We start from the raw sequence: 24507 nt of genomic DNA on the forward strand, positions 1-24507 counted from the left end.
GTTAGCGGTGGGATTTCGTTTCTTTCCTCCTTCTGCGTTCGTGAGTTATACCGTGCTGTTGCTTTCTTTACGGAGAGCATTATTCTTTCCTGGACTCTTTGTGTCTATGCATCGAAGCTCGTGATTGAGATGCGTTTTGAAATACCAGATCCCATTGTTTCGGGCAAGATGAACTGGCGCTGCTTCGAGATCCTTGACGTACCTCCATATATCAAGCAGGCGCCGCGATTGTGCTCACATCGACACTGCGTTCCCATAAGCGTTCTTGGCGACGGAAACTTCCATACAGTTCGCAAAATTTGCGGACCACACGGCTACTTCTCCACTCCTCTGCCTACCTGCTAGACTCCTTAGCAGTCAAGTACATTCTGAGGAACACGCAAGATATCCTATTGGTTCTGACGATGGCCTTCTCACTTCTGCCTTTCGACCGACTCAGCGTCAAGCAATTACATATCGTCGCTGCGCAAAGACGGAGGAACGGTTTTCATGCTTACTACACCGTACGTAGCACGAGTGGAAGTGAATACTTTGCGTTGGTTTTTTGCCCTTCAGTCATTGGCACTGAAACGCTGGAACCTTCTAATTCGAGACTATGCTATGCGCTGAGAACCAAAGGCTGAAAAACAAAAAAGTGCAATTTCCTGTGTTAATCATAAAAGTAACCATTAGCAGCGAACTTTCTATTCCTCAGTGCGCACTCAGTGGGCATTGAGAAATAGAAATTTACGATAGAATAAAGAAATTAGAACAGGATAACGTAGAATAGAATAGGCTTTGCGGAATGCCATTCCACTGCTGAGAACGTGATCGCGGTGTGATGCCCTGACGCGGCAGCCGCATTTTGACGGGGCAGAACTGCAAAAAAGATTATGATAATAATTAGGACCATTTGTTTGCAATCCAAGTAGGTTAGCGCCTAAGCTGCCACCGTTGAGTGCAACGTAGGGAACGAGGAAGGAAGTCACAAATTCGTTACACATAGTAGGCGGCATTGAAATGTGCATTCTAATCGCGGACGGACAGTACATTTCTAGAGCATAAACAAGAAGGCAAGGAAATATTTTGCGTCGGGTAAGCGCGATTTGGCGCACTCAGCAACTACAGCATCTGTACTTTCCCACTCTACGAAGCTGTCGCGTGGCATTGTATGAAAAAGCTATTATGGTTGGCGTTCGGTGACGAACGTGCGCGTTCGAGTACGCAAACGTACGATATAATTAATAAAAACGATACTTCGTATAAAGTTGCTGGAATATAAATTTAAATGAATATATTCCGAGGAGGGGGATGCGGGGGTTTACATACCAAAATCACGACCTGACGATCAGACGTGCCATAGCGCCGCCCTCGGAATTAATTTCGTCCACCTGAGGAAATGCATACGAAATGCGCAGCACGCGGGCGCGTTTGCATTTCACGTCCTCGAAAATGCGGCCGCCGCGGCCGGCATTTGACAGAGCGTCTTCGGGCTTAGCAGCGCCGCGCCTGACTCATTAGGTTATCTCGGCGGCTGTACAGTAGACACGCCGAAAAAAAGTGTCCAATAATTTAGTAGCAGTTAGTAAGGAATATCATGCTTGAAAGTGCATGTTTCTTGCAGTGAGGATGTTTAGGTAGCGCCTCTTCTTTCGTTACGTGATCCTGTAGAAGATTAGCCGGCAACCGACAAAACCGGCAGGTGTAGTACCAATGGCTATAAGGTACTCCTGTACAAACTATAGAGGCCTACAAGAATTTAGGATCGCCAGTCAGCCTCTAGAGCCTGTACTGGAGTACCTTTATCTACGTCTTTTGCGCACAGATAACACTGATCATGAGAAGGAAATTTACAGATGAATAAAAATGGGTTGGAGTACATACGGCAGGCATTGCCAAATCCTGATTGGGAGCTTACCACTCTTGTCGAAAGAAAAGGTCTGCAATAATTGCCTTTTACCAGGGCTAACACATGGGGCAGAAACTTGGAGATTGACAATGAAGCTCGAGAACAAAGACCGCGCAATGAGCGATGGAACGAGAAATATTATGTGTAACGTGAAAAGACAGGACAAGAGTGGTGTGTATCAGAGAGCAAACGGGGATAGCCGATGTTCTAGTTAACATTAGGAGAAGAAAGTGGAGCTGGGCAGGCCATGTAATGTGCAGGGGTAGATAACCGAGGAACCTTTAGAGTTACAGAATTGGTGTCCAGGAAAGGGAAACGCAGTCGAGGACGGCAAAAACTATAGGTGGGGGGATGAAACTAGGAAATTTGCAGGTGCGGGTTGCAATCAGGGCTGTTCCTTTGACACGTATGGCAGCTGCATTGCCGCCATTATGCGCCTTGTTGAATCTCTGACTCGCTGTCGAGAGCTCACGTGCTTTAATATTCGTGCCGGAAAATGGAAGCTTCGCAAAATGCAATTTTGCGTTTCCATCAAGATGACGAAACGTGACGTGGAGCTGCAAATTTTGTCGACTAAGACATATTTCTGGCCCTTGGCTGCCATACTGCGAGTTCAGCACTTTAAAAAGAAATTGAGCGGTAGCGTGCAGATGCCCGTAAAATGCATCTTAAATTTTGCGAATATGTGGTGCTGGTCCATTATAGCCGCCATGTCAGCGTGCTGATTGGCTGGAGGAGTGTGCCGTCGGGAGCGTCACAGGAAGGGCCATTTCGTAAACGTCAATTTGACGTTGCATGAGGTTGCGCTGGGCCGCCATTGCAGATATTTCCCGCCATATTTTGCGGTTAAACGAGCCGCGTGAATTATGCCAATGAGCGGCCATATGCAATGGCGTTCGAGAGGCATGCGTGTCGCCGCATTTTCCCCGTCGTTTGGGGCAATGAAAATCGTTTGCTCATAACATGTGCACATAGTGTTTGCGTCCCTCTCGGGTGTTGTTGGCATTCGCGTTTTGGGCCACCACTTTTTGAAAGAACGCTTTTTGTAGTAATATTGGTGGAGCATTACAAACCCTCGGCAAGCTTTTGCACTTCTCACTGCTGTGCTTATATTGTAATCAAGATTAATTACTTTTCACATAAGCAGAGGCTATGAAAGCGGCGGCTTTTTAATTTATAAAAAGAAAAGCACACAAGGCGGCGCCTTGAAGTTTCCTCAAGCGGTGCAGGTGAGCAGTGAAGTGAACAAGAGATGGGAGTGCTGGCGCCGCGCAAGCGGGTACCTTTGGCGCACGCAACGCTATTGGTGATAGTCGCCCGATAGAGGGTAAATATTGTCTTTGTGACTGCCCCATATTTCGAAGAGGAGAGGACGGCCCTTTGGGCAGCTTTGAGGAACACAGACAGCAGGCCCTTCACAGAGAAAATCTTGGGCACGTGGCCTCGTGCGTCTGCTATGCGCAAGGCCACAAAGGCGCTGGTACGTTTCTTGAAATTCAGCAGCCCGCATGATCGCCATTGAGTGACTCAGCGATGACTGCTTGTGCGTGTAACAGTGCAAACTGTGAACTTCTTTCTTCCTTCTTCTCTTTCAATTCCCTTTCCCCCGTCACCTGTGCATTGTAGTTTACCGGGTTCAGCCTGGTTAACCTCTCGGCCTTGCCCTTGTGAGTTCTCTCTCTCTATTACAATCTGTTTCCATTTCATTTGTGCAATCGGTCCTCCACGATTGGTCAAACAAGCTTTGTGCCACCCCAAATTCGCCTGCCTCTCACGCGACGTCGCGTAAACCATGAAGACTGATATGATATGGCATGTACACAATGATCATATATGCACAATTACATCGAACAAAAGAAAAATGATTATTTCGAGAGCTTCACCTTTTTCGCCATGGTCAAAGCTATTGGTCAAAAGTTCGTGCTGCCTTCCCTTTGCCTCTCTGTCACATAACATCCAAAAAACACAGCAAGAATGCACGACGTCAAAGTGACGTACGTGTAGAAATTAAACAAGCATTATATGCCGAACAGAATTGTATTTCTTTCTGAATAGCCGGAGACCACCCCGTTCTGAAAGGAATTGAAGCTGGCTGCTCGCCGATCGCTCTTTCACCCGTTACTGGGAGCTGCCGAGCAGAATTAATTTATTTGCGCAGAATTTTAACTTTCTCAAGCCCTTTTTGCACCTATGCGACGTTACTCTGCTAATTCTTCTTCGATGAGGATCCGCTATAAGGACACTTTTAACTTTCCGTTGGACGCAACTGCGATATCTGAGCAGCCACTGGAAGGCAAATCGCAGACACCGGCACTGCCCTCCTCATCCGGTTACCTACCTTCGATGAGCTAGCTCTGCTCTAGCAAATTCCTCTACACCTCTGCGTTCTCTTCACCTCTTGTCCGCCAATCAGATTAGAAAAACTTGTCAAAGTAGGCAATGCTGTTCACTTTGCAACAAACCCCCAACAAATGAGCGAAGCATTTCATTGGACTGTTGAAACAATGCGACGGGAACGTAGATTTGACATCAGTATGCTGGAAAGCAAACTGATAAAAATTGTTTCACGTCTTAGACCGCACAAGTTGCGCTTCTTGAGCGTTTATTGACACGACTTCGAACTGATGAATCACTGGTAGCTCTCTCTCTCTTTCTCTCTCTGATCAGGTCAGATGCGCGCAGCTGGACCGATTGCCGACAGCAACTTCCAGGCTCGCACCACCTGCAACAACACCGCGTGACCACCACAGCTAGCACAAATTAGCACGCTATCGCAAGCTTCGATAAGCATGAAACTCACCGCTATCCTGCCCACGCATACACGATCGACATGGACACCAGCCATTTCCAATTTCGATAGCAGCGAAGCCAAACCTAAAATAACCGGCAAGTGCTTCTGCGAGTTTTCTTTTTGCGCCGTGAATCAAGCGGAAGGCGAGCGATCGCTCGGCCACTTGCCAACCTGCTAATTAGCGCAGTACATAATTAGACTAACATTCCCAAATTATATGATCAGCGTTGGCGAAAAGAAGGACGTCGTCCAAACCAACCACTGTCGACGGAGCAGGACCGCAAACAGGCACTTTCTGCTCGCGCATACATGCCTAATTCCTGGCGAAGTTGTCGCACATACATAGTTAACGACGACAACAGGCGCACGGCCGCATCGTCCTGACGAATTTGTCGCTGTAAAAGCTTGAATATACTGTGAGAAGCAAGCATCAGGCTGCTAGATTTGTCGCAGTGACAAATGTGGCAGCTTGCACGCGATAAGATTGCAGTGCAGACAGAACGTATCAATGAAAGGTATGCTTACAACCCCTCTGCCTCTTGCGCCAAAGTCTTTTGTGATCTGCCGACTCACTGCACCCCTTGGCGGCCGAAATGGCAATAGTCATAGCTATGCCTGCGGCCACTGTGTCCATTATAAACACGCGAGCAAACTTGCATCAGAAGCCTCTCAATGACGGGTGCTCTCACGTGATCAAATATGGCGGCGACCATGTGCATGGTGCTTTAATAGCTTCATATCTCTCTGAATTGCGGCGAAAGCATCTCGAGTCAAAATAGGGATCATAAAACTGAATGTTTTTAATGTTGAGTTCTCTCAGGCTCAGTGCTTTAACAAGAAAAAATGTGCCACCTTGTTAACAACTGTCTGTCATGACGTATGCAGGGCGGATTTGATGCCACGAGAAAGCAGTTTGGTTTCATAACACCCGGGTATTTATTGCGAGGATGTTCCATCACCACAGTCTTCTTGTACCCAAGCCCCGGTGCCACGGCAGGTGGTTCAAAGTGAGTACCTTGTTTTTCATAGTCGCTTACACGATCTATCTCCACATTAAAAACACTTGCACAAGCTTCACAAATGTTTAATCGTGCGATTATGAATAACGCATCACGCTATGCGCTGAAGAAGCACTTCTCATCATTATTATTATTATCCTTATTATTATCATTATTATCACTATCGCAAGCACTCGCATAATGCTGGTTCTTTTTTTCGCGCAGAAAGGATGCCGCAGGAGGGGTGCGATAATTACAAGGCGAAAAATTTCTGAGAGACCCTTCTAAGTGCCAAATACAATTTTTTTTAATGAAGGAACCCATTCGCTTTTAGCAGTGGAGTTTGTTTAAGCTTTAGTTCCGCCGTGGAGCGTTACCAGAAAACTGAGCCCAGCAGTGCGCCGCCTCGCGTTGCCTAGCAACCACCTGCGAGAGCACTGAGCCACATAACCTCCTCGCACCCCATGCACGTAGGGCGGAGTCGTGACGTCACAGGCGAAGAAAAGCTCCGAACAGGCGGCGCGGCGGTACATCTCTCGCCCCCTATACTCCTTGCGGGACCGTGCGTACGTGGTTCTGCCATGCGAAGACCGAAGAAAGGCCGGACGCCCGAGCGCCGTACTGAGCGCCGGGCGTCCTGCGCCGGCGCTCAGTACGGCTCTTCCTGCGCCGTACTGAGTACGGCGCAGGAAGAGCGCCGTACTGCCATGCGAGAAGCGATGCGTCGCCGCCGAGCTGATCTGGAACACCGCACTGAAGCTGTGGCTGAGATGAGGCGGCGCCGAGTCGAGGACCCCGAGTTTCGGTCCAGGGAACGCGAGGGTCGGCGAGTCTACGTCACCTAGAAAGCGATCTCGGCCTGCGACAGTTCGAAAACTTCCAGCATCAAGCCCGCCGAGACATCAACTTAGCAGAACCTAGCATAACCTGGCAAAACCTAGAAACAACTTGGCCAAGCCTACGATAACGTCGCGAAATCTCAAAACGACATAGCCAAGCCTATCAGAACCTAGCAAAACCTAGCATAACCTCGCAAATCCTACAAACAACTTACGCAAGTCACGTAAAAGCTATCCTGATCAGCGGATCACAAGCTCCGCTGTTGACTCCAGCCTTGCACCACTAGTGCAAGCTGCCCACGCATATTTCAGTACAGAGTACACCGGTGTCATACAAAAGAAGGCTTAAGTATTCCACAAAACTTATCAAATTACACTCTTCGGTGCCTGAGCTTAATTGTTCACGTAAAATGTGGCATCACTTAGAATTCAGCAGCACGCCAGCTTAAAAGCTGGGGCGTTGGTTACCGCAATGCTTCGTGTTAATTGTGCTTCAGCTGGCAGTTGCGTCAAAATTGTTGTGTTGCTTTCCAGCCAACGAATTTCTTCTATCTAAGCACACCAACAAATAAAGGAGCCAACGAAAGCCGAGGGGAAGTTATTTGTAGTCTTTAATAGAAGTGAGGAATGATAAGATAGAGGGAAAGGAAAGTGGACAGTAAAACATATTCCTTTTTTTTGATTCATAGGGTTGTCGCTAAAACAAACTGGACCCTCAGTTTTTCTTCTCGTATAGTGAGTGCCGGGACTGCCGCAGGTTGGATGGTTTTAGGTATCATATACGAGCTTTTATTGGTCAGCTGCTTTCTCTGAAAACGTGCTCCTGTTACTTCCTCGCCATCGGACAAAAGAATTATAATTATCTATCGTTGCCGCCATGGCCTTGAGTGGTGTTGGGCAACAGTCCCAGGATTATAACCTTGCACACATAAATACCGATGAACGTGGACGGGCTAACAACCGCCACCGCAGCACAATTAGTAGTGCAACACACCCGCAATGGGGAAAATTGTGGGTTTGTCTAGCAACAGCAGCAGCCGCAGCCAGATTGTTTTTTCTCTGCTTTCATTTCCCTTTAGCTTATTATTGCCATGCTTCAATTATAAAGTGCAAATAATTTGCCTTACGCTTTTCTTAGCCTACTTATCGGTTGCCTTCACATGGGTGTGCGTAACAAAAGTTCGGCATCTCAGGTACGCCTTCTCACTCATTGTGCACATCACATTTGTTGTCTCTCTCTCTCTCTCTCTCTCTCTATATATATATATATATATATATATATATATATATATATATATATATATATATATATATATATATTATGGGGTTTTACGTGCCAAAACCACTTTCTGATTATGAGGCACGCCGTAGTGGGGGACTCCGGAAATTTCGACCCCCTGGGGTTCTTTAACGTGCACCTAAATCTAAGTACACGGGTGTTTTCTATTTGTTGTTTCTGATCTCTGCTCCATAATTACCTGACATAATTATTATATACCATCATCGCAATTTTCTGTTTAGTTGACAGACTACAATGGTGACGTGGTCGGATTTTATAATCGAATTGTATGCAGAATTGCGTGCAATGTAAGCTTTCTTAACGAGGAAGATATTGCTTGAGGTGAACGCTGATTTCCCTATTCAAGTACGTGTAAAAAGAAGACAAGCTTTGGACAGACAATCACTGCACCAAATTGAGCAAAATTTAATTCTAAGAAAATTCAAGAGGAATTCAAGAAAAAATTCAATTCTGAATGAGTTTTCATGTGGGCCACAAATGTTTTACAAACATTGCCATAAACTGGGAAATAGAAGTAAGAATTTTACAGATGCGCAACTCTGCACCTGCTACAGCATCTCAAGTGGACCGACAAGTTATAATGATGTACATCTTACGTGAAATCCCTAGAATGCTTAGAAGGTTTTGCAAAGGTCCTACTCAGTTATCAGTGGTATACTTCAGAATGCGCTTATTATATTTGTGTGCTCTAGATTATTATTATGTTCAAGTTACCCGCCGTGGTTGCTTAGAGGCTATCGTGTCGGGCTGCGAAGCACACGGTCGCGAGATCGAATCCCGACCACGTCGGCTGCATTAAGATGGGCGCGAAATACGAGAACACGCGTGTACTTAGGCTTAGGTGCCCGTTAAAGAACCCCAGGTGGTCCAAATTGCCGGAGTCCTTCACTACGGCTTCATCCATGATCAGATTGCGCTTTTGGCACGTAAGACGCCGTAATTTAATTCAATATTTAGGTACATTATACACAAACGTTATTGCTTATTTTGATGCTGCGTTGAAAATTCTGGGGTTTGCCTGACAAGACCTTGATATCATTCTGGTTTTTGCGACCACGGGTCCTGCGGCATGGTTGTTCTCTTTCCGAAGAGGCTAACCAATTATAGCGAAGGACGCTCGCCACGCGCGCCGATGGCTTCCCTACACCGACACTAGATGGAGCTCGCCTCCACGCATGCGCGGCAGCGGCGGCACCGGCCGTGTGGTAGAACGACACCCAATTGACAGTCACTTAAGTATTCTTGCATGATTTAAGTGCGCAAGCATGTTGACTTCTCTAATTAATTGATTACGTTCATGATACGTGACACCGTACATTGTCACGTGCCCTTCACTTCACTTTATTCCCCCATAATCCACCTTGCTCCGATTCGAACCAACCTTTATCCACCCTAATACTCTTTAATCCAACCCCGCAGGGGCGTCTGCGGCAGCAGGCATTTGGTGTGTTGCAACACCACGTACCCGAGCACACGAGGGTTGGACCCTCCCGGGTGTAACCGTGTGCAGCTTAGCCGTGTCTGGATAAAGGGGGATCCTGGGAGTGGGGTCGGTGACGGGTGTTCGGTCCTTAAATGCCCCGCCCCCGGCGGTAGCAACACACCTCTTTGGCCTCTACGTCACATAGACGGCAGCGCCGGACTGTCACACGCGGGGGAAATCAGCAGTCGCTGTTTCCTGTCCCCCTCTCCAACCTTTTCCTATCTCTGTTACTTTCATGTCTGTTCTGTCTACCATTCGCTTCTCCTCACTTCCGAATTTCCAGATGGCTAGGGTGAACTTTGTGTATCATATCCAATCTTGGCTACATATATATATGGGGCTATAGCGCCGATGCATAGCTGGTGTCTGCACGTCATCTTCAAACCTTGTAGCGTCGCCTTGTTGGGCTCGGTGGTGCATGGTTATCATCATTGCCGAAAAATGCTACACTGTTATGAAAAATGCTTCCCGACCACGCCTGCCTGATCGCCCTCAGAAGAGAGAGCGCACCGATGCAACTTTCAACTTACGAAGCGTAAGCAAAGATCCAGTTCCCCGATACCACGTCATGTACAGTGAGCACCCTGAACAACCAGCCAAAGTAATCTCATCTTTTCTTGTGGCAGAGTGTCTAACGGAGAAGCTTGGACCTGGGTACAAAGTAACAAAAATGGCGAGTGGTGACATGCTCCTGCAACTGTGCCACAAAAACCAACATTACAAACTGAGCAACCTTCATACACCCCATGATATTGCAGCAGTCACCCAGCATAGATCAATGAACACTGTCCGTGGAGTAGTCTCAGAAGACGGCTTCGTCAACCTTACTGAAACGAAACTGCTTGAGGGCTGGAAAAAGCACAGCGCTGTTGATGTCACGGAAATTGAGATGCGTCTTCACGAAATGGAAAGACTAAGCACCTGACCGTTACTTTCTGAACTAGCAGACTAGCAGAGCACGTAGAAACCGGTTACGTGAAAATTCGTGTCAGAGCATACATACCTAATCCGCGGCGCAGATTTATGTGCCAGCGGTATGTGACAGCTCCTCAGAGCTGTCGAGGACGACTCACCTGTGCAAAATGTGGCAAACATGATCCCGCTGCAGATGACGGGGACAAGACAACCCACTGTGTGAATTGTTACGCTCGGCACCCTTCGTGCTCTCGCTCTTGCCCTGCACAGAAAAAGGAAGAAGAAATAACACTGAAAACCAACGAAAACATCTTGTTCAAGGAAGTACGAAAGCGCTTCTCAATGCTGTAGTGCACTACGTAAGCTGATGTGGCACACAAGAGGGCAGTGTAACAACGTTCTATTGGCGACTGCTCGGACCTCACATGGGGAGCCGGCGGCTTTACCACCCACCGCCATGGTGGGTGTGGCAGGTGCCGCGCTGCCGCCATCGAAGGGCCAGCAACCTGGTGGCTCAGTGGCCCTAAGGGCTTCTCTTAAGGGCAAGTCTAAAACACATGACCACTCGCGCCCAGTACGCATATCAAATCAAATGCCTCCTAGGTGGCAACGAATACAACCCCAGCCACCTCGGCACCATTGGTGTCGAAGGACCGGCACTACTGTCATGAGCGTGCCGTGAATGGAAAGCAGCGGATACCAGGGCCCGGGAATAAAAACGCCATTTAAGAGTGAGCATCTTTGTATATAGAAAGCGCTTTTATTATTATTATTATTATTATTATTATTATTATTATTATTATTATTATTATTATTATTATTAAATTATAATGGTGACGCAGATGCCCCAGTGGTTTGCCAGAGGTTTCCTGCGTAACATAGATGACATTAAAGAACTAATAACAAAATTCATTTGTAAGGTACTCTGTATTCAGGGAACATATTTAAATTTAAACACGAATTTCTTAACCCAATATGCTACATAGTGTTCAGACCGCGATGACGGCCTAGCTTCATCAGGCGGCGTTGCAGTCATCGCAGTACACCCTATAGCAAGCCGGCAACTGACACTTGTCACTCCACTTGAGGCAATTGCCATTCGTGCGACCACACCGAACAAAATAGCAGCAATTTCCTTGAGAAACATCCCTCCTAAGTTTGGACTGACCCGGATAGCGCTCGATTTGTTACAGACCAGTTCCTGTAGCCGTTTATTTTGTTCGGCGATTTTAATGCGCACAACTCGCTTTGGGGAGATTTTCAGTGTGACGCGAGGGGCCGCAGTATAGAGCAGCTCCTCTAGAGCTCGGGTGCATGCTTATTGAATAAAAAAGCCGATATTTTGTAGCCTAACACACAATAGTTACCCTGCTACAGACCTAGCCATCTGCTCAGCCTCACTTCTACCTGCCTGGAAAGGTATCTTCACAAAAGCCTATATGGTGGTGATTGCTTTCCCGTCTGGCCTAAAACATCAGCAGAACATGATTTCTTCGCACAGACCCCTCGTTGAAACTATGATCCGCCGACTGGCAAAAATTTCACCAAATGACACATATGCCCCGACATGCTCTTAATGATTTTGATATCAACGCTGCTTTCAACTTTTTTACCGCTTTTATAATTGACGACACATTCAAGTGCATACCGCGAACAAATGGGGCTCCAAAGAATATCGCGTTCCTTGGTAGAATAACGATTGTAGGAGTGATCGAAAGAAGCAAAATAAGGCTTGGGGCTTGCTACGAAAGTTTGCGACCACGGAAAAATCTCCTACATTTCAGGCACGTGAAGTCGCAAGGCAGGCGAATGCGACGTGAAGCCAAAAAAAAAAAAAGAGAGCTGCCAAAAATTCATCCCGAGTATAAAATCGTACACGCAGGTAGCAGAAGTGTGGAACAGACGACGGAAATTATCAAGTCGGCAACCAAACATATTGCCGTTGTTGAGCCATCACGGCGACAGCCTTAAATACCAGGAGAGCGTTTCCAGTGTGTGTCCTGTTCGGCAAGTTCTTCAGAGGCATTCCTAAAACACAAATCAATAGCGGAAAATAAGGCGCTAAACAGTAAATGTAGCCCCAATGAACCCTATAACGTCTAATTTAATATTGCTGAGCTCAAAGATTCTTTGAACACCTGTATGGAGCCTGCCCTGATACCTGATATAGTCATGTACAGAATGATTAAGAACCTCATCCTGACAAACAAGTGGTATTCCTGTCTCGACACCATCTGGGCAATAGCGCACATTCCTGATTCATAGAAAGAAGCTATTGTGGTAAATATACTGAATCAAGAAAAATATCCGTCCTTAGTCGCAAGTTACCGGTCCATAGCACTAACAAGCTGCATCTTCAAGTAATTTGAGAATATGATTAATCGTCGGCTATTACATCTCCTTGAGTCAAGCAAATAATTGACCCACAACCATGCAGTTTTAGAGAAGGCCGTTCTACAACCGACCATATTGTTCGCACCGAGGCATGCATTCGTGGCGCTTTCGACCACAGTTTTTTTTTTTCTGGCCGTGTTCCTGGACATCAAAAAAGCATATGATCCAACCTCGCACTACGGAATCTTGAGACAAATCTCGGAAACGGGCATCGGTGGCAATATGCTTATTATAATTGAAAGTTACCTATCCAACAGTACATTCCGTCTTAAAGTTGGCGATGCCCTATTCAGGCCATTTATTCGGAAAACTGGCGTACCACAAAGTAGCGAATTCTCTACGTGCATGCATATCACGAAATATGTTTTACTCTACTTACGTTGATGATGTACAAGTATGATTCAAGTCCTGTAACCTCGCAGTCTGCGAGCGACAGATTAAGTTCGGCCTAAATAAAGCGTCAGCATGGGCGTTTCATAATTGATTGAGGTTAAATCGCCTTAAAAGCTCCTGCATCCTATTCTCGAGAAAGAGATGCCTGTTCCCGGATCCTGACATCCAGTTGCATGGGCAGCGAATGCCTGTCAACGCAGAATGAAACTTTCTAGGCCTAATTTTAGAGTCTAAACTAAGCTTTATTCCACACAAAATACCTCAAGAACAAATGCCACGAAACAATGAACATCCTCAAAATTCTGTCGCATACAACGCCAGTGCGTCAGTGCCAGTGCGTCATGAACCTTTACAAATGCCTCATACGAACACCCTTAAATGAAGGTGCCATATTGCATCAAATATCTTCTTCAAGCGCCATGAAGATGCCGAACGCTGTCCACCATCTAGTTATCCGCCTGGCGACCGGTGCATTCGAGACAAGTCCTGTAGAGAGTCTCTACGCTGAAGCTAACAAGTGATCGCTTCATCTTCAGAGGTAGTACTCCAGTTGCATTTATTTTGCGAAAGTGAACGCAAACTGCAACCATCCCTCTTATGAAACCACAAACTATGTGTCAACAGCAACGCTGTCTAAGTATCAACCAGCAGCTAGAGAACCCTTCCCTCTGCGCGAAAGAAAGCTTTCTAAGGAAGTGAGAGTTTCATTGCCTGAGCATAACCTCATTGTCCCAGCGAAGCCACTGCCGCTATGGCAGTGGCAGCTAACAGCATGCGAAGCATCAGTCGTAGAGGTAACAAACCACGGCCATGAGGCACATATTGGAATTCATGTCCTAGAACTTCAGTCTAAGTACTCGTGCATAGAGTTTTACACTGACGCTTCTAAGTCACATGCCGGCATGTTTTATGCAGCATTCGGACCGTCCTTCTTGGAGTCTGATTCCTTGCACCCGGAAACAAGTATCTACGGTGGAGGCCTTTGCACTGTAGTCGGCTGTAAAACTTATACGAAAATTGATACTTCAAAAGGCAGTGATATTTACAGACTCTCTAAGGGCAGCAAAAGCCCTAATGTCGCTGCGTAAACACAGAAACACTGCACTTACTCAGCTTTATACCATTCTTTGCACGACGTGTGTGTCTCAACAGCATGTCATTATATGCTGGGTGCCCGGGCATAGGAACATATAAAAGATAATATGTTGGCTGACGAAATTGCCTCATCAATTGAATATCAATCCTACAGCGGCAGTGCTTGCCTTGGATCTCAAGCCTTTCTTCGAAAGAAAATGAGAAGCAACTGGCACCGATAACAAGATCTACGTAATTAAGCAGCAGTTGTGTTCCTTGGCCTCCACAGCAAAAACAAGGCCAAATCATGTCCTATTCTATCGTCTAGAATAGCACACAAAGTTTTTTGCCGACTGGTGATGAAAAACCTACCTGTGGTAGATATGGTGAGCGGCTCACCATCCTCCACGTCCTCCTGGTGTGTCGGGAACAGGAACAAAGAGAGAGAAAAACATTTTCCTCTAGCATACCGCTATCATGTCCCCCTCGATCCCATCATGTTTCTTGGTGAAAAACCGCTTTTTAACACCAAAACTGTCCTAGGTTTTTTTAGTAACGTTGTACTACATGTTGTCAGCCCAAGCAATTCGTAGCGCATCCTCTAGCCAGAGGACGCGGCTGTGATAGTAGCGTTCTGTATACCACGTGCCTCCAGGCTCTTCTGCTGCAAGGGCTCTGTCAAGGCAGTTGTACTCCTTACGAGTTCTTGCTGCTGATATATTTACATATCTATTAGTTGTTTAGAATGCATCTGTCGTGTACATGGTGTACATCATTAATCATTACTATACCCTTATTAAATAAACAGTTGACGTTTTTACAGCGACTGTATTTACAACCGCATCACACCTGCCTCTCCTAATTGTCATTACATTGTCAAATGTAACGCAGTTTGTAATGCAGACACGATGCAGTTTGTTGGGCGAGCCCGTTGAGAAAATGCGCCAAAATGAGAAAACACCCGTGTTCTTAGATTTAGGCGCATGTTAAAGAACCTCAGGTTGTCCAAATTATTGCGGAGTCTCCCACTACGACGTGCCTTTTAATGAGATCGTGGTATTGGTAAGTAAAACACCATAATTTAGTTCTTTGGCATTTGGCCGTTATCGCTGCATGGTGTGTCTCCTGCATTTATGCGTTGTTGGCGTTTGGCGTGGTCGATCGCACTTAGGCGGAACAGGAACTGTTGGTACATACGGCGTATAGTCGACGTCGAAGCACTTTCCATTGCGAGTTGGGACGCCAATCTCCGCAGACGACATCTGGCAGGCTGACAAAACCACATGCCGCGGCATTTGTACGGCGCAGCGGCGCTTCCTCCTCTCCACTACCAGCCATTCTCATCACGTGCACAGTACATGTGTGGAAACGTTGCATGGTATGATGTAGCACGTGGACCAATTGTAATGCAAGGAACGAGGTGGCCTTGTGTGACATGTCGTAACGTGACGTAATGCATGCCATCTAAGAACCAATTTCACTTCCAATTATCAGGTGCCCATGACACGTGACTTCGTACATTGTCGCATGTCCTTAACAACTTTACCTTAGTCCAGCTTAATCCACCTTGCTATAATGTTTACCAACCTTAATACGCCTCAATCCACTTTAACGTCGCATCCAGATGGCTGCGACGTGACGTATGCAGTGACGCACGCACTAGGCAAACCTTTGGTCAGACAGAACCGTGGACTTGCCGTGGCATAGGGGAAGCCGGCTCACTTCGCACCGCGGAGGGCCGAGCTCGATTCCCACCCAGACTCAAATATACCAAACCTTATTTTCAAGGCCATTAATTTATCTTGTTTAGGAAACTCCATGAGAAATTCGATGTCAATAGCATTTTTGAGGTATGTTAACTCTTTGCGCTATTATACATTTTTCGAACAATCGCTTGATCACGCCGGATTTTCTGCCTCATCGGACATATAATCCTTTCGCATAAAAAAAAAAGTCGTAGTTTCGCCGGAAAGGTGAAGCATCGATTGCGATAGCAAATTAGCAGACAGCCATACGAAATACAGATAGCGCTTTTATCGGCCGTATCAACTTGTAAACATTCACAAGTGGTTCAAAACCCATCGCAGGCATGTGTACTCGGGTTAAAAAGTTTAGTGCTAGCACCAGACAAAGAAGAAAGGAGAGAACTTACTACGCGCGCCTACTATTACCTGAAGGCATCGACTGAACTTGCTCAGTTCACTTTCCTTAGTAATTGAATCTATACTGTCTCTCGCTGAACTGACGAAGGCGCAGTGGAGCGTGCTTACAAAAACTGACGTCCGTAGCAATGGGCGTACTCAGATAACTCCTAGCCTCAGAGTGCTGAGGTTGGGAGTAGAGGGAATGCGTTCGCATTTAAGATAGCGAAGGAGTGTTATTGTCTCCCCTGACACAGCCAAGGCCAATATCAAGCTGCTAAGAATTCTGAATGGTGTGCCGGGAGACGCATTCGGAGTGCCACCGCACCAGTTCAACACAGGGCGAACGTTTGGTTTCGTCATTGCGCCGGCAGCTAACAATCGGTTGCCTTCAAGCGTGCCATTCAATATGCCTGAATTTTCTTTCTGAAATTTATACGCAGGACAATGTATGCGACTAACCTTGGTCAGTACAGCAAACATTTGAGGTATCTAGTGTCTCTAACATTCAAGGGAGATACCGATGCGTACGTGGAATACTGGTACGCAAATGTGAAACAGTCCGGCTACGACCTTAGCAGCAGAGACTTGAAGGGTTTCCATGTTGTCCAGTACGAAGTCAACGAAAACGGCCTGCAGGTGAATGCAATTTTCTCATTGTTTCTTTAGTCTCAGCACTTTCAGAAATTCTCATTTTGGCATGCACAACCGGAGTAAGTGATGAAGTGAGAGTTGTATACGTCGTTAACATAGATTTGTATGAATTTCGGAAGAACAGCTTGTAGGGCTTCTGCCTTCCCTGTGGTAGTACTTAGCTGCGGTAATACTTAGCCAATGCTTGTCTTACGATTTGTGTTACTCAAACACAATTCCAGTAATCCCCGGCTTTCACTTTTGCAAAAGGGAATAACTAAAACATTAAGTAGTTAATTTTTTATTTTATACATGATCACAGCGATTTGTCCGACCCTTACAGAAAGGTACCTATAAATATGTACAGTGCTATCTGTAGTACGAGATATTCGAAAATAACGGCTGCACCAATCTCACGATGACTGTCGAGGTTAATGCAATTGGCATTCTGGCAATGTAGCGACAAATCGTATGGCTGAAGGCGCCTTTATTCACAACCTGTAGTGGCGGAAGTAGGCTAAGAATGTTGTTCACTTTAATTTACGCGTGCGAAAACGTGCCACCACAGTTCACAGCGTGTACACCATCAGAAGCTACAAAGAAAGCTTCACAAGATACGGCCTCCCAACCAAAGACAGCATTGTAAAATTTGGGTTCAGTATACACGAGTTAGAATGAGCTACGGCGCAATTTGCATGAGCGTCGACGTCATCGTTGAACGTTTTATTCATTATCAGCTAGAATAGCGAGTGTTCGCACTTTTGAACGCAGGCTGAAAAAGTTTCTGCAGTATACAAAGAGTGCGGATCGTGTTAACACATTCTCTAATAAAAGCGTGCACTATTAGCATACCATGGGTGTGATAGTTATATTTAATATTCTCCTGCCAGAGAAAGTCACCAGGGCTTCTCAGCTAAATGAGAGCAATACACCATGCACGCCTGTGAGTAATTCATTGATTACTTGTCTTTAATCTTCTACACATTACTTTGTTTTCCCCGCGAGCAACCGGATAACGAACAATAATGCTTACGTTTTCTTTTCCATGCGGTATCTTATAATGTGCTATTGTGCCACTACGAATCTGCCAGGTGATCGTCGACGGTGAGTCGGTTATTCCTCCAGGCACCATCACAGGTGTGGACGAGTACACGGTTTATTACACCAACAGCACCTTGGAATTAGCCCCGTTCGCGTTCTTCGAGTCGCACTACACCATGGACGACGTGGCAGCCATTATCAATGTATGCTCTCACTTTCTCCAAATCATATCGCATACGTTTGTTGCAGCAACAACTGAAGGGCGGCTCGAGCCACGTTTGTGTCGCCGTCGTGACGTCCCGATATCAGCTGCGCATGCGCCGCTCGCGCATTAGATTAGACGGTTTCGATCAGTTTGTTGGAACGGAACGAAAACAAAAACGAGAAATGAAACAAAACAATATTTTTGACTGGAATGAAAACGTAAGCGAAAGGTTATTTATTATTTTGCTTTGGAGTGAAACCGAAATAGTTCTGATAAGTTTTCGACTCAGGGAGAAATCGACAATCCGAAACAACCGACTTGAGGCAATCTCGGAATTACCGCTTATTTCAGGAGTGCGCATAAGCGCGTATCTCAGACAGGGATGGTGTTAGCGATAGCCGGGCGAGCGCCCCACTAATCTAAGTCTGCCGCTCGGTGCACCAGCAGATCGGCATCATAGCAAAACCCCGGGCTTGAGCACTGAAGAGCTTGTCGTTTCGTTTCCTACTAGTCCGACGCTTTGTTCCCAAATTTTATCCTTCGTTTATGTCCGTTTAAGTTCGTTTTATCGGAACAGCGGTCTCGCATTTCATCGAGTGTAAATCTTGCTTCTGATATCATGCTCAGTGCCTTGAGTGAAGACAGTGAGCATGATATCAGAATTCATAATCGACCAAATGAAAAAAAAAATAATGTTTTTATCGTTATTTTTGTATGCGAAGCAAAGCCGTTATGAACCCTTACGGATCTTTTTTCTTTTTTTCATTCTTGGGCAGAACCGGAACGGAACATTTTGAAATGGAACGAAAGTACAACCAGAACGAAAAACATTTCATTCGAACATCTTGGTATTGAGAGATGCGGCTTGCGTGTGCAAAAAAAAAAAAATGACGAAATGAATTGGATACGCCGTCAACGTTCTGCTTAATGGCCATGAGGCTGGAGTCAGGTCTTCGTTCTGCCTTTCACTGCTGGCAATACGCTTGCGCGCAACCATGCTATAAACACACTAGCTTCCCTGATGTGCATTGACACCGACCTGGGCGGATCGTAGAGTAAACGTCAATCCAACGGCATCAAAACCTTTTAACGGGGCCGACGCCGACGGTTTGCCGTCTGTCTCATCTCTTGCAACATCGGGATGCGATGCCTGCGACACCGCTGATGGAATTCGTGTATAATAACGGCAAAGTTGTGAGGCACCTAGTGTACATTCGAACATCCTCGCATTTAAGTGAATATATCTCCCTGAAACAGCAATCGCTTAATATATTGTGTGAAGAGTGCGACTGCACCGTACCATCGCTCGGCGATGCTTCTGTTCAGAATACGGTCCTCGGGCTTGTTGCAGCAAAGCTGCCTGTGCCAAATTTGACCGACCCGAGCAGCGTAGATAACTGGCAAATTAAAACCTTCGCGCAAACTGTGATGGAAATTTTCCTGTATATACTCGCTCATGTCCAGTCTGGAAGACCGAGAAAAATAAGTGACCATAATGTGAAGGAGAACATGACATTTCCTGAGGTACGCAAATGGGTCTCTCACCTCTCCTACTTTTCAAAGGCTTCTGTCACCGACGGGGTGCCTCCGTCAGCCTCTCCAGTAGTGACTGACAAGGCACCACCTGCGCCCAAGAGCGGACGGCACTGGCTACCCATTAGCAACAGTCGCCTTGTGACCAAGAAAAGACTTCCTCCGCAGCATCTAGGCCAACAGACGAGGTCATGGGCACGAGTGCGGCTATATCCGTAGCCTAGCTCTGGTCTATACCATAGAGCGTCGCAGCTCTCTGGAACTTTCAAAACCAATGAAGCCCACATTCATGAGGACAACGGTGAAAAATTAAACTTGGGGCAGAACTGTAATTTTGTTTTCTTTTTCTTTTACAGGTATCCATGACTAATAGTGGTGTAATTTCGTGGAATTGCACAGAACTGAGAAATAATATGGCTAACCTAGAGGAAATAATTATCGAAACCAGGCCGTCTGCCTTGTGCCTGCGAGATACTTTTATCAACTCCCATACAGAAAACCTTTTGCCCCAATTTGTGGTGCACAAAGAAGGATAGAGATTATGTGTGGGTGTAACTCAGCAGATGGATGGGCAAATATTCCGCGTGGACTCGTTGTATCGAAAGAAGTGCATAATAATTTGTCTCTAGAAGCCTTCATTGCTAGAGTGACTATGGTGGGATGGCTAGTCACTGTGTGTTCCCTGTACAATCCTCCTGATTATCGCTTGCGTAGCGCCGAGCTTGAAGATCTATTTGATGACTTGCTTACATGTCACAGTTCATGCTTTTAAAGGGCCCCTCACCAGCTCTGGCTATTTTTAGCTCACAAGCGCAGAGCATACAATGCGCGCCAATGATCGTGTTTGCAAAGAATTACATTGCTACGCACCGCGGAAAGGCCTGAAATTTCAATCCGAACGCCGTTTCCCTCTTCATTCGCGGCGAATCCGCCCGGAGATTGACGGTGACGTAACCTGGCTCCTGCGCCTACGTAATCGGTTCCGCAGTGCGACGTAGCTCGTGGTGACACGTGACTTCGAGAATTATTCAAGGCAACATCTGTTATTTGTGTAATGTGTTGCTTGAGTTGACGAATTGAGGTTTAGAGAAAGAATAAAACCCACAAACGGAATGTCTGCGTGTTTTTCGTTTGACTTCGCACACAAGCAAGAGCGATGTGCTTCAGTTTCGTCTGCTTGTTCCCACGGTACTTCAGTCACGTGCGCAGGTATCGAAACTATGCTATCTTTTACCGTGTTCCAGCGCGTGATCAGGCTCGGCGATCCGCTTGTTCTGCCCCAGTACTCGTGTAGCACTGAATTATAGCGCTAGTCACGTGTCCTTGTGCACAGCGCACAAAATCATGCGCTGCGCGAACGAGACAACAGCTCGCACGCGGCGCGGTCAGCGGAAATGCGTAGCGCAGGAAAAAAAAACCGAGGAGAAAAAAAATTAAGGTGGGGCCTGTGACGCTCGCATCAAGCGATCCTCGAGGTCTGGTATGGGAGAATTCGGGGAAGGAATTTCGCATGCGAAGCCTAGACGGGGCGAGTGCAGAGAGCGTCTTGTTTGGCAGGGGAGCCCGCCTGCTGAACTCATTGGTTCCCGGCACTGAAATATTTTAACGCGACAGCGTTAAGAAGCTCGTGTCGCAGAAAAGCCGGTGTCGTCGGCGTTGGCCGTGAGCGATAAATCCCAGCAGGCACTTCATGAATAAAAAACAACTTACAAGATGGGCTGGGTGGGAATCGAACCAGGGTCTCCGGAGTGTGAGACGGAGGCGCTACCACTGAGCCACGAGTTTTTTTTTTTCTTTATTGCCTGACTTTGACAAAGAAAGAGCAGCAATAGCAATACATAAGACAAAACATAAAAGATACAATGAACACGTCGTATTGACATAAACAGCCTGGTGGGAGGCTGGCTTCGCCACATTAAAATTCATTTAGAGCCATCAATGGCTCCACCCTTGACAGCCACTCGGGAGTATCCCCACCGGCCTTCAAAATCTCAACAAACCGATGCACAGTTTCACGGAAATAAATTCGCGTTGGTCGTGCGTCGGGATCGCAGTAGTATCCTGCCATTCGAGAGCGCCAAATACTGTGGATGCCAATTAACATTATTAAATCAAACGGAAAACCATCCTCGTTAGCAATGGGTAGATACCGTATTCCATGAGGGTCGAGGGGAAACTGTTTCTTCAACGTTCTTTGTAGTACGTCCCAAAAAAATACCCCTCCCCAACAATGAAGAAAACGTGATCTATCGTTTCTGGTTGTTTGCAGATAAGGCAGTGAGATCCCCATGGAAGAAATAAGCCCTTTTCCTGTAAAAACATTTTTACTGGCAATGTTCCAGTGTGTAACTTAAAAAAGAAGGTTTTAACCCCTGGCGCAACTTGCATTTTTTTTACTCTCTTTAACACGTCCCTACCAGGGCCTCCACTGTACAGGGCTCTGTACATTGGCTCCGGCAGAACAACGTCACACAAATCCTTGTACAATTTTTTCTTTTTTACAGTTGATAAATATTCATTTGAAAACCTCGTCGCAAGGAATCTTACACTTGCGACAACTTCTCTAGAATATCCAAAAATGCCTCCCGTGAGTGTTTCGGTTGAAACAACAAAGTCTGGCAACGCGCGCCCGAGCCTTACTTGGCATGCGGTGCGCAAAAAGGGATCGCTGACGTCGCGAAGGAAAAGAAACCTGTTCACAATCTGCCGCAAAAAAAGGTGTCCCAGGCCCAATCCACCATTCTTGACTCCTCTGAACAAATTTGTTCGGCTGCACCTTTCCCATTGCGCATCCCACACGAAAATGGCAAAAATTCGATGCAGCTTCTGTACATTGAGTCTTGCACAATGTAACACCTGCATTACATACCACAGCCTACTAATAAAGAACAGATTGCACACGGTGGCTCTAGCAAAAATCGATAAGTTTGTTTCTTTCCACCTTTGCGCCTTTCCACGTGTATCATGCGTCTGCGCTGTCCAATATGTCGCGCTATCTCGGTAGCATTCTAGAGGTACTCCCAAGTACCTCGTTGGGGTCGTAACCCAGGACACATTTGCGAAGCGGTCGGGCGTCGATTGCCATTCTCCGTGCCAGAGCCCTAGTGATTTTGCTAAATTCACTCTGCTGCCTGTGACTTGGCAGAAGTTCTCTACACATTTAATAGCCTCAGCTACACCTTCCCTACTGGTTGAAAAAACCGCCACATCATCCGCATATGCCAACAGCTTGACTTCCGCTGCCTGCAACCGGAAACCGGGAATTGTCTGTTTTTTCATGATGTTTAAGCACATCGCCTCTATGTAGATGCAAAACAAAAGAGGGCTAAGGGGACAACCCTGGCGTACCGACCGCTGCACGCTAATGGGGGCCCCCAGACTCTGGTTAACGATCAATCTCGTCGTGCAGTTCCGATACGCCAGGGCGACACCCTCGCGAATAACAGAACCATCGTTAACATGGTCTAGTATGCAAAGCAAAATTTCATGCGCGACACAGTCGAAAGCTTTTTCAAGGTCTAGTTGTAAGATGGCCACGCGGCTATTTGTAATATCGCAGCATTCCAGCACGCATCTTGCTGTGTGAATATTAGTCGTAATAGATCGTCCCTTAATCCCGCACGTTTGATGCGGCCCAACGATTTCCTGGATTACTGACTGTAATCTTCGTGCTAAAACTTTCATATAAATTTTGTAATCCACATTTGTAAGTGCGATTGGCCGGTACGCTGTTACGTGTCGTAACCTCACCGCTTCGTCAGTTTTGGCGATTAAGACAGTGTGTGATCTTGCATAAGACGGAGGCAATTCGTTAATTTTGTAAGCTTCATTAAACACTACCGTCAATATTGGCGCGATTCCACGCTTAAAAGCTTTGTAAAACGCCGCGCTTAACCCGTCCGGTCCTGGCGATTTACCAGGATTAAAATTGTCTATCGCCGTTTCTACCTCTGATTCGGTTATTGGCAGCTCTAACCTATCCTTCTGCTCATCGTTGAGTCGCGGCAGTGCCCCAAGGAACTTATCCTTAAACGTGTTCATGTCGGCAACCTGTAATGCGAACAATGCCTGATAGTACTGAAAAAATGCACGCTTAATATGTTCGTTATCATCCGATAAGACGCCCCCCCATTCTATGTTGTCTATGTGATTTCGACGAGCGTGGGCTTTTTCAATTCCGAGGGCTCGTTTAGACGGTGTCTCCCCAGCAGCTACATGTTCGGCTCTCGCCCGGACCAGCGCACCACGATAACGCTCCTCTTCTATCACTTCGACTTTTTGTTTCGTTTTCCTAATGTCATCGATCCATTTACCAGGCGCTTCGCATTCTTTCTCGAGAAGTTTTGAAAGCATAGACCTTAAATTACGTTCATTTAGTTTCTCCTCGTACGCCATAGAACAAGACCGCTCTATTGCTTTTATTTTAAGTTGTTCCTTACAAAGCTCCCACTGTTGCCATGTTTTCAGTTCTTTATTCGGCTCTATTTTGCCGATTTCTTCAACTACCGCATGGTTGAAAGCATCGTCTTTAATCAGCTTGTTATTTATCTTCCACAGTTCCCAGCTAAAAGCACTGCCACGTTTTTTTGCCCCAATCCCGCACTCTACTAAACAGTGGTCTGAGAAAGACACCGGCACTACTTGATAACTGTTGCATTTTGGAATCGCGTCCAACGTTACATAAATGCGGTCCAGACGGGCATGACTTGCACGCTGGAAATGTGTGTACTTCACACCACCCGCGCCTTGCATACACTCCGCCACATCCTCAAGGTTCCATTTGTCTATGATTTGCGACAGCACCTCAGTACTTGCGTCCCTGAACCCCCGATCACTAGTCTTATCACATGCACTCAGGACACAGTTGAAGTCGCCCATG

The 24507-nt window shown here is 46.4% G+C and overlaps 1 protein-coding gene across 3 annotated transcripts in view; it reads left to right on the forward strand.

Moving 5' to 3' along the window:
* Window positions 1-268: 268 nt before the first annotated feature.
* LOC135919478 (uncharacterized) overlaps window positions 269-24507 on the forward strand; it is an 84024-nt gene continuing 59785 nt past the window's right edge. The window contains exons 1-5 of one of the 3 annotated variants that reach the window (XM_070536000.1): window positions 269-503; window positions 5565-5686; window positions 16660-16855; window positions 17941-18093; window positions 19659-19938. In XM_070536000.1, the coding sequence (XP_070392101.1) occupies window positions 405-503; window positions 5565-5686; window positions 16660-16855; window positions 17941-18093; window positions 19659-19847 (759 nt within the window). In that variant the 5' untranslated portion in view covers window positions 269-404 and the 3' untranslated portion in view covers window positions 19848-19938. Of the gene's footprint in view, window positions 504-5564; window positions 5687-16659; window positions 16856-17940; window positions 18094-19658; window positions 19939-24507 lie in introns of those variants that run through there. The other 2 variants (XM_065453314.2, XM_065453315.2) reach the window with 2 other exon arrangements.

This window comes from Dermacentor albipictus, chromosome 3, assembly GCF_038994185.2.
Source record: "Dermacentor albipictus isolate Rhodes 1998 colony chromosome 3, USDA_Dalb.pri_finalv2, whole genome shotgun sequence".
Lineage (NCBI taxonomy): Eukaryota > Metazoa > Arthropoda > Arachnida > Ixodida > Ixodidae > Dermacentor > Dermacentor albipictus.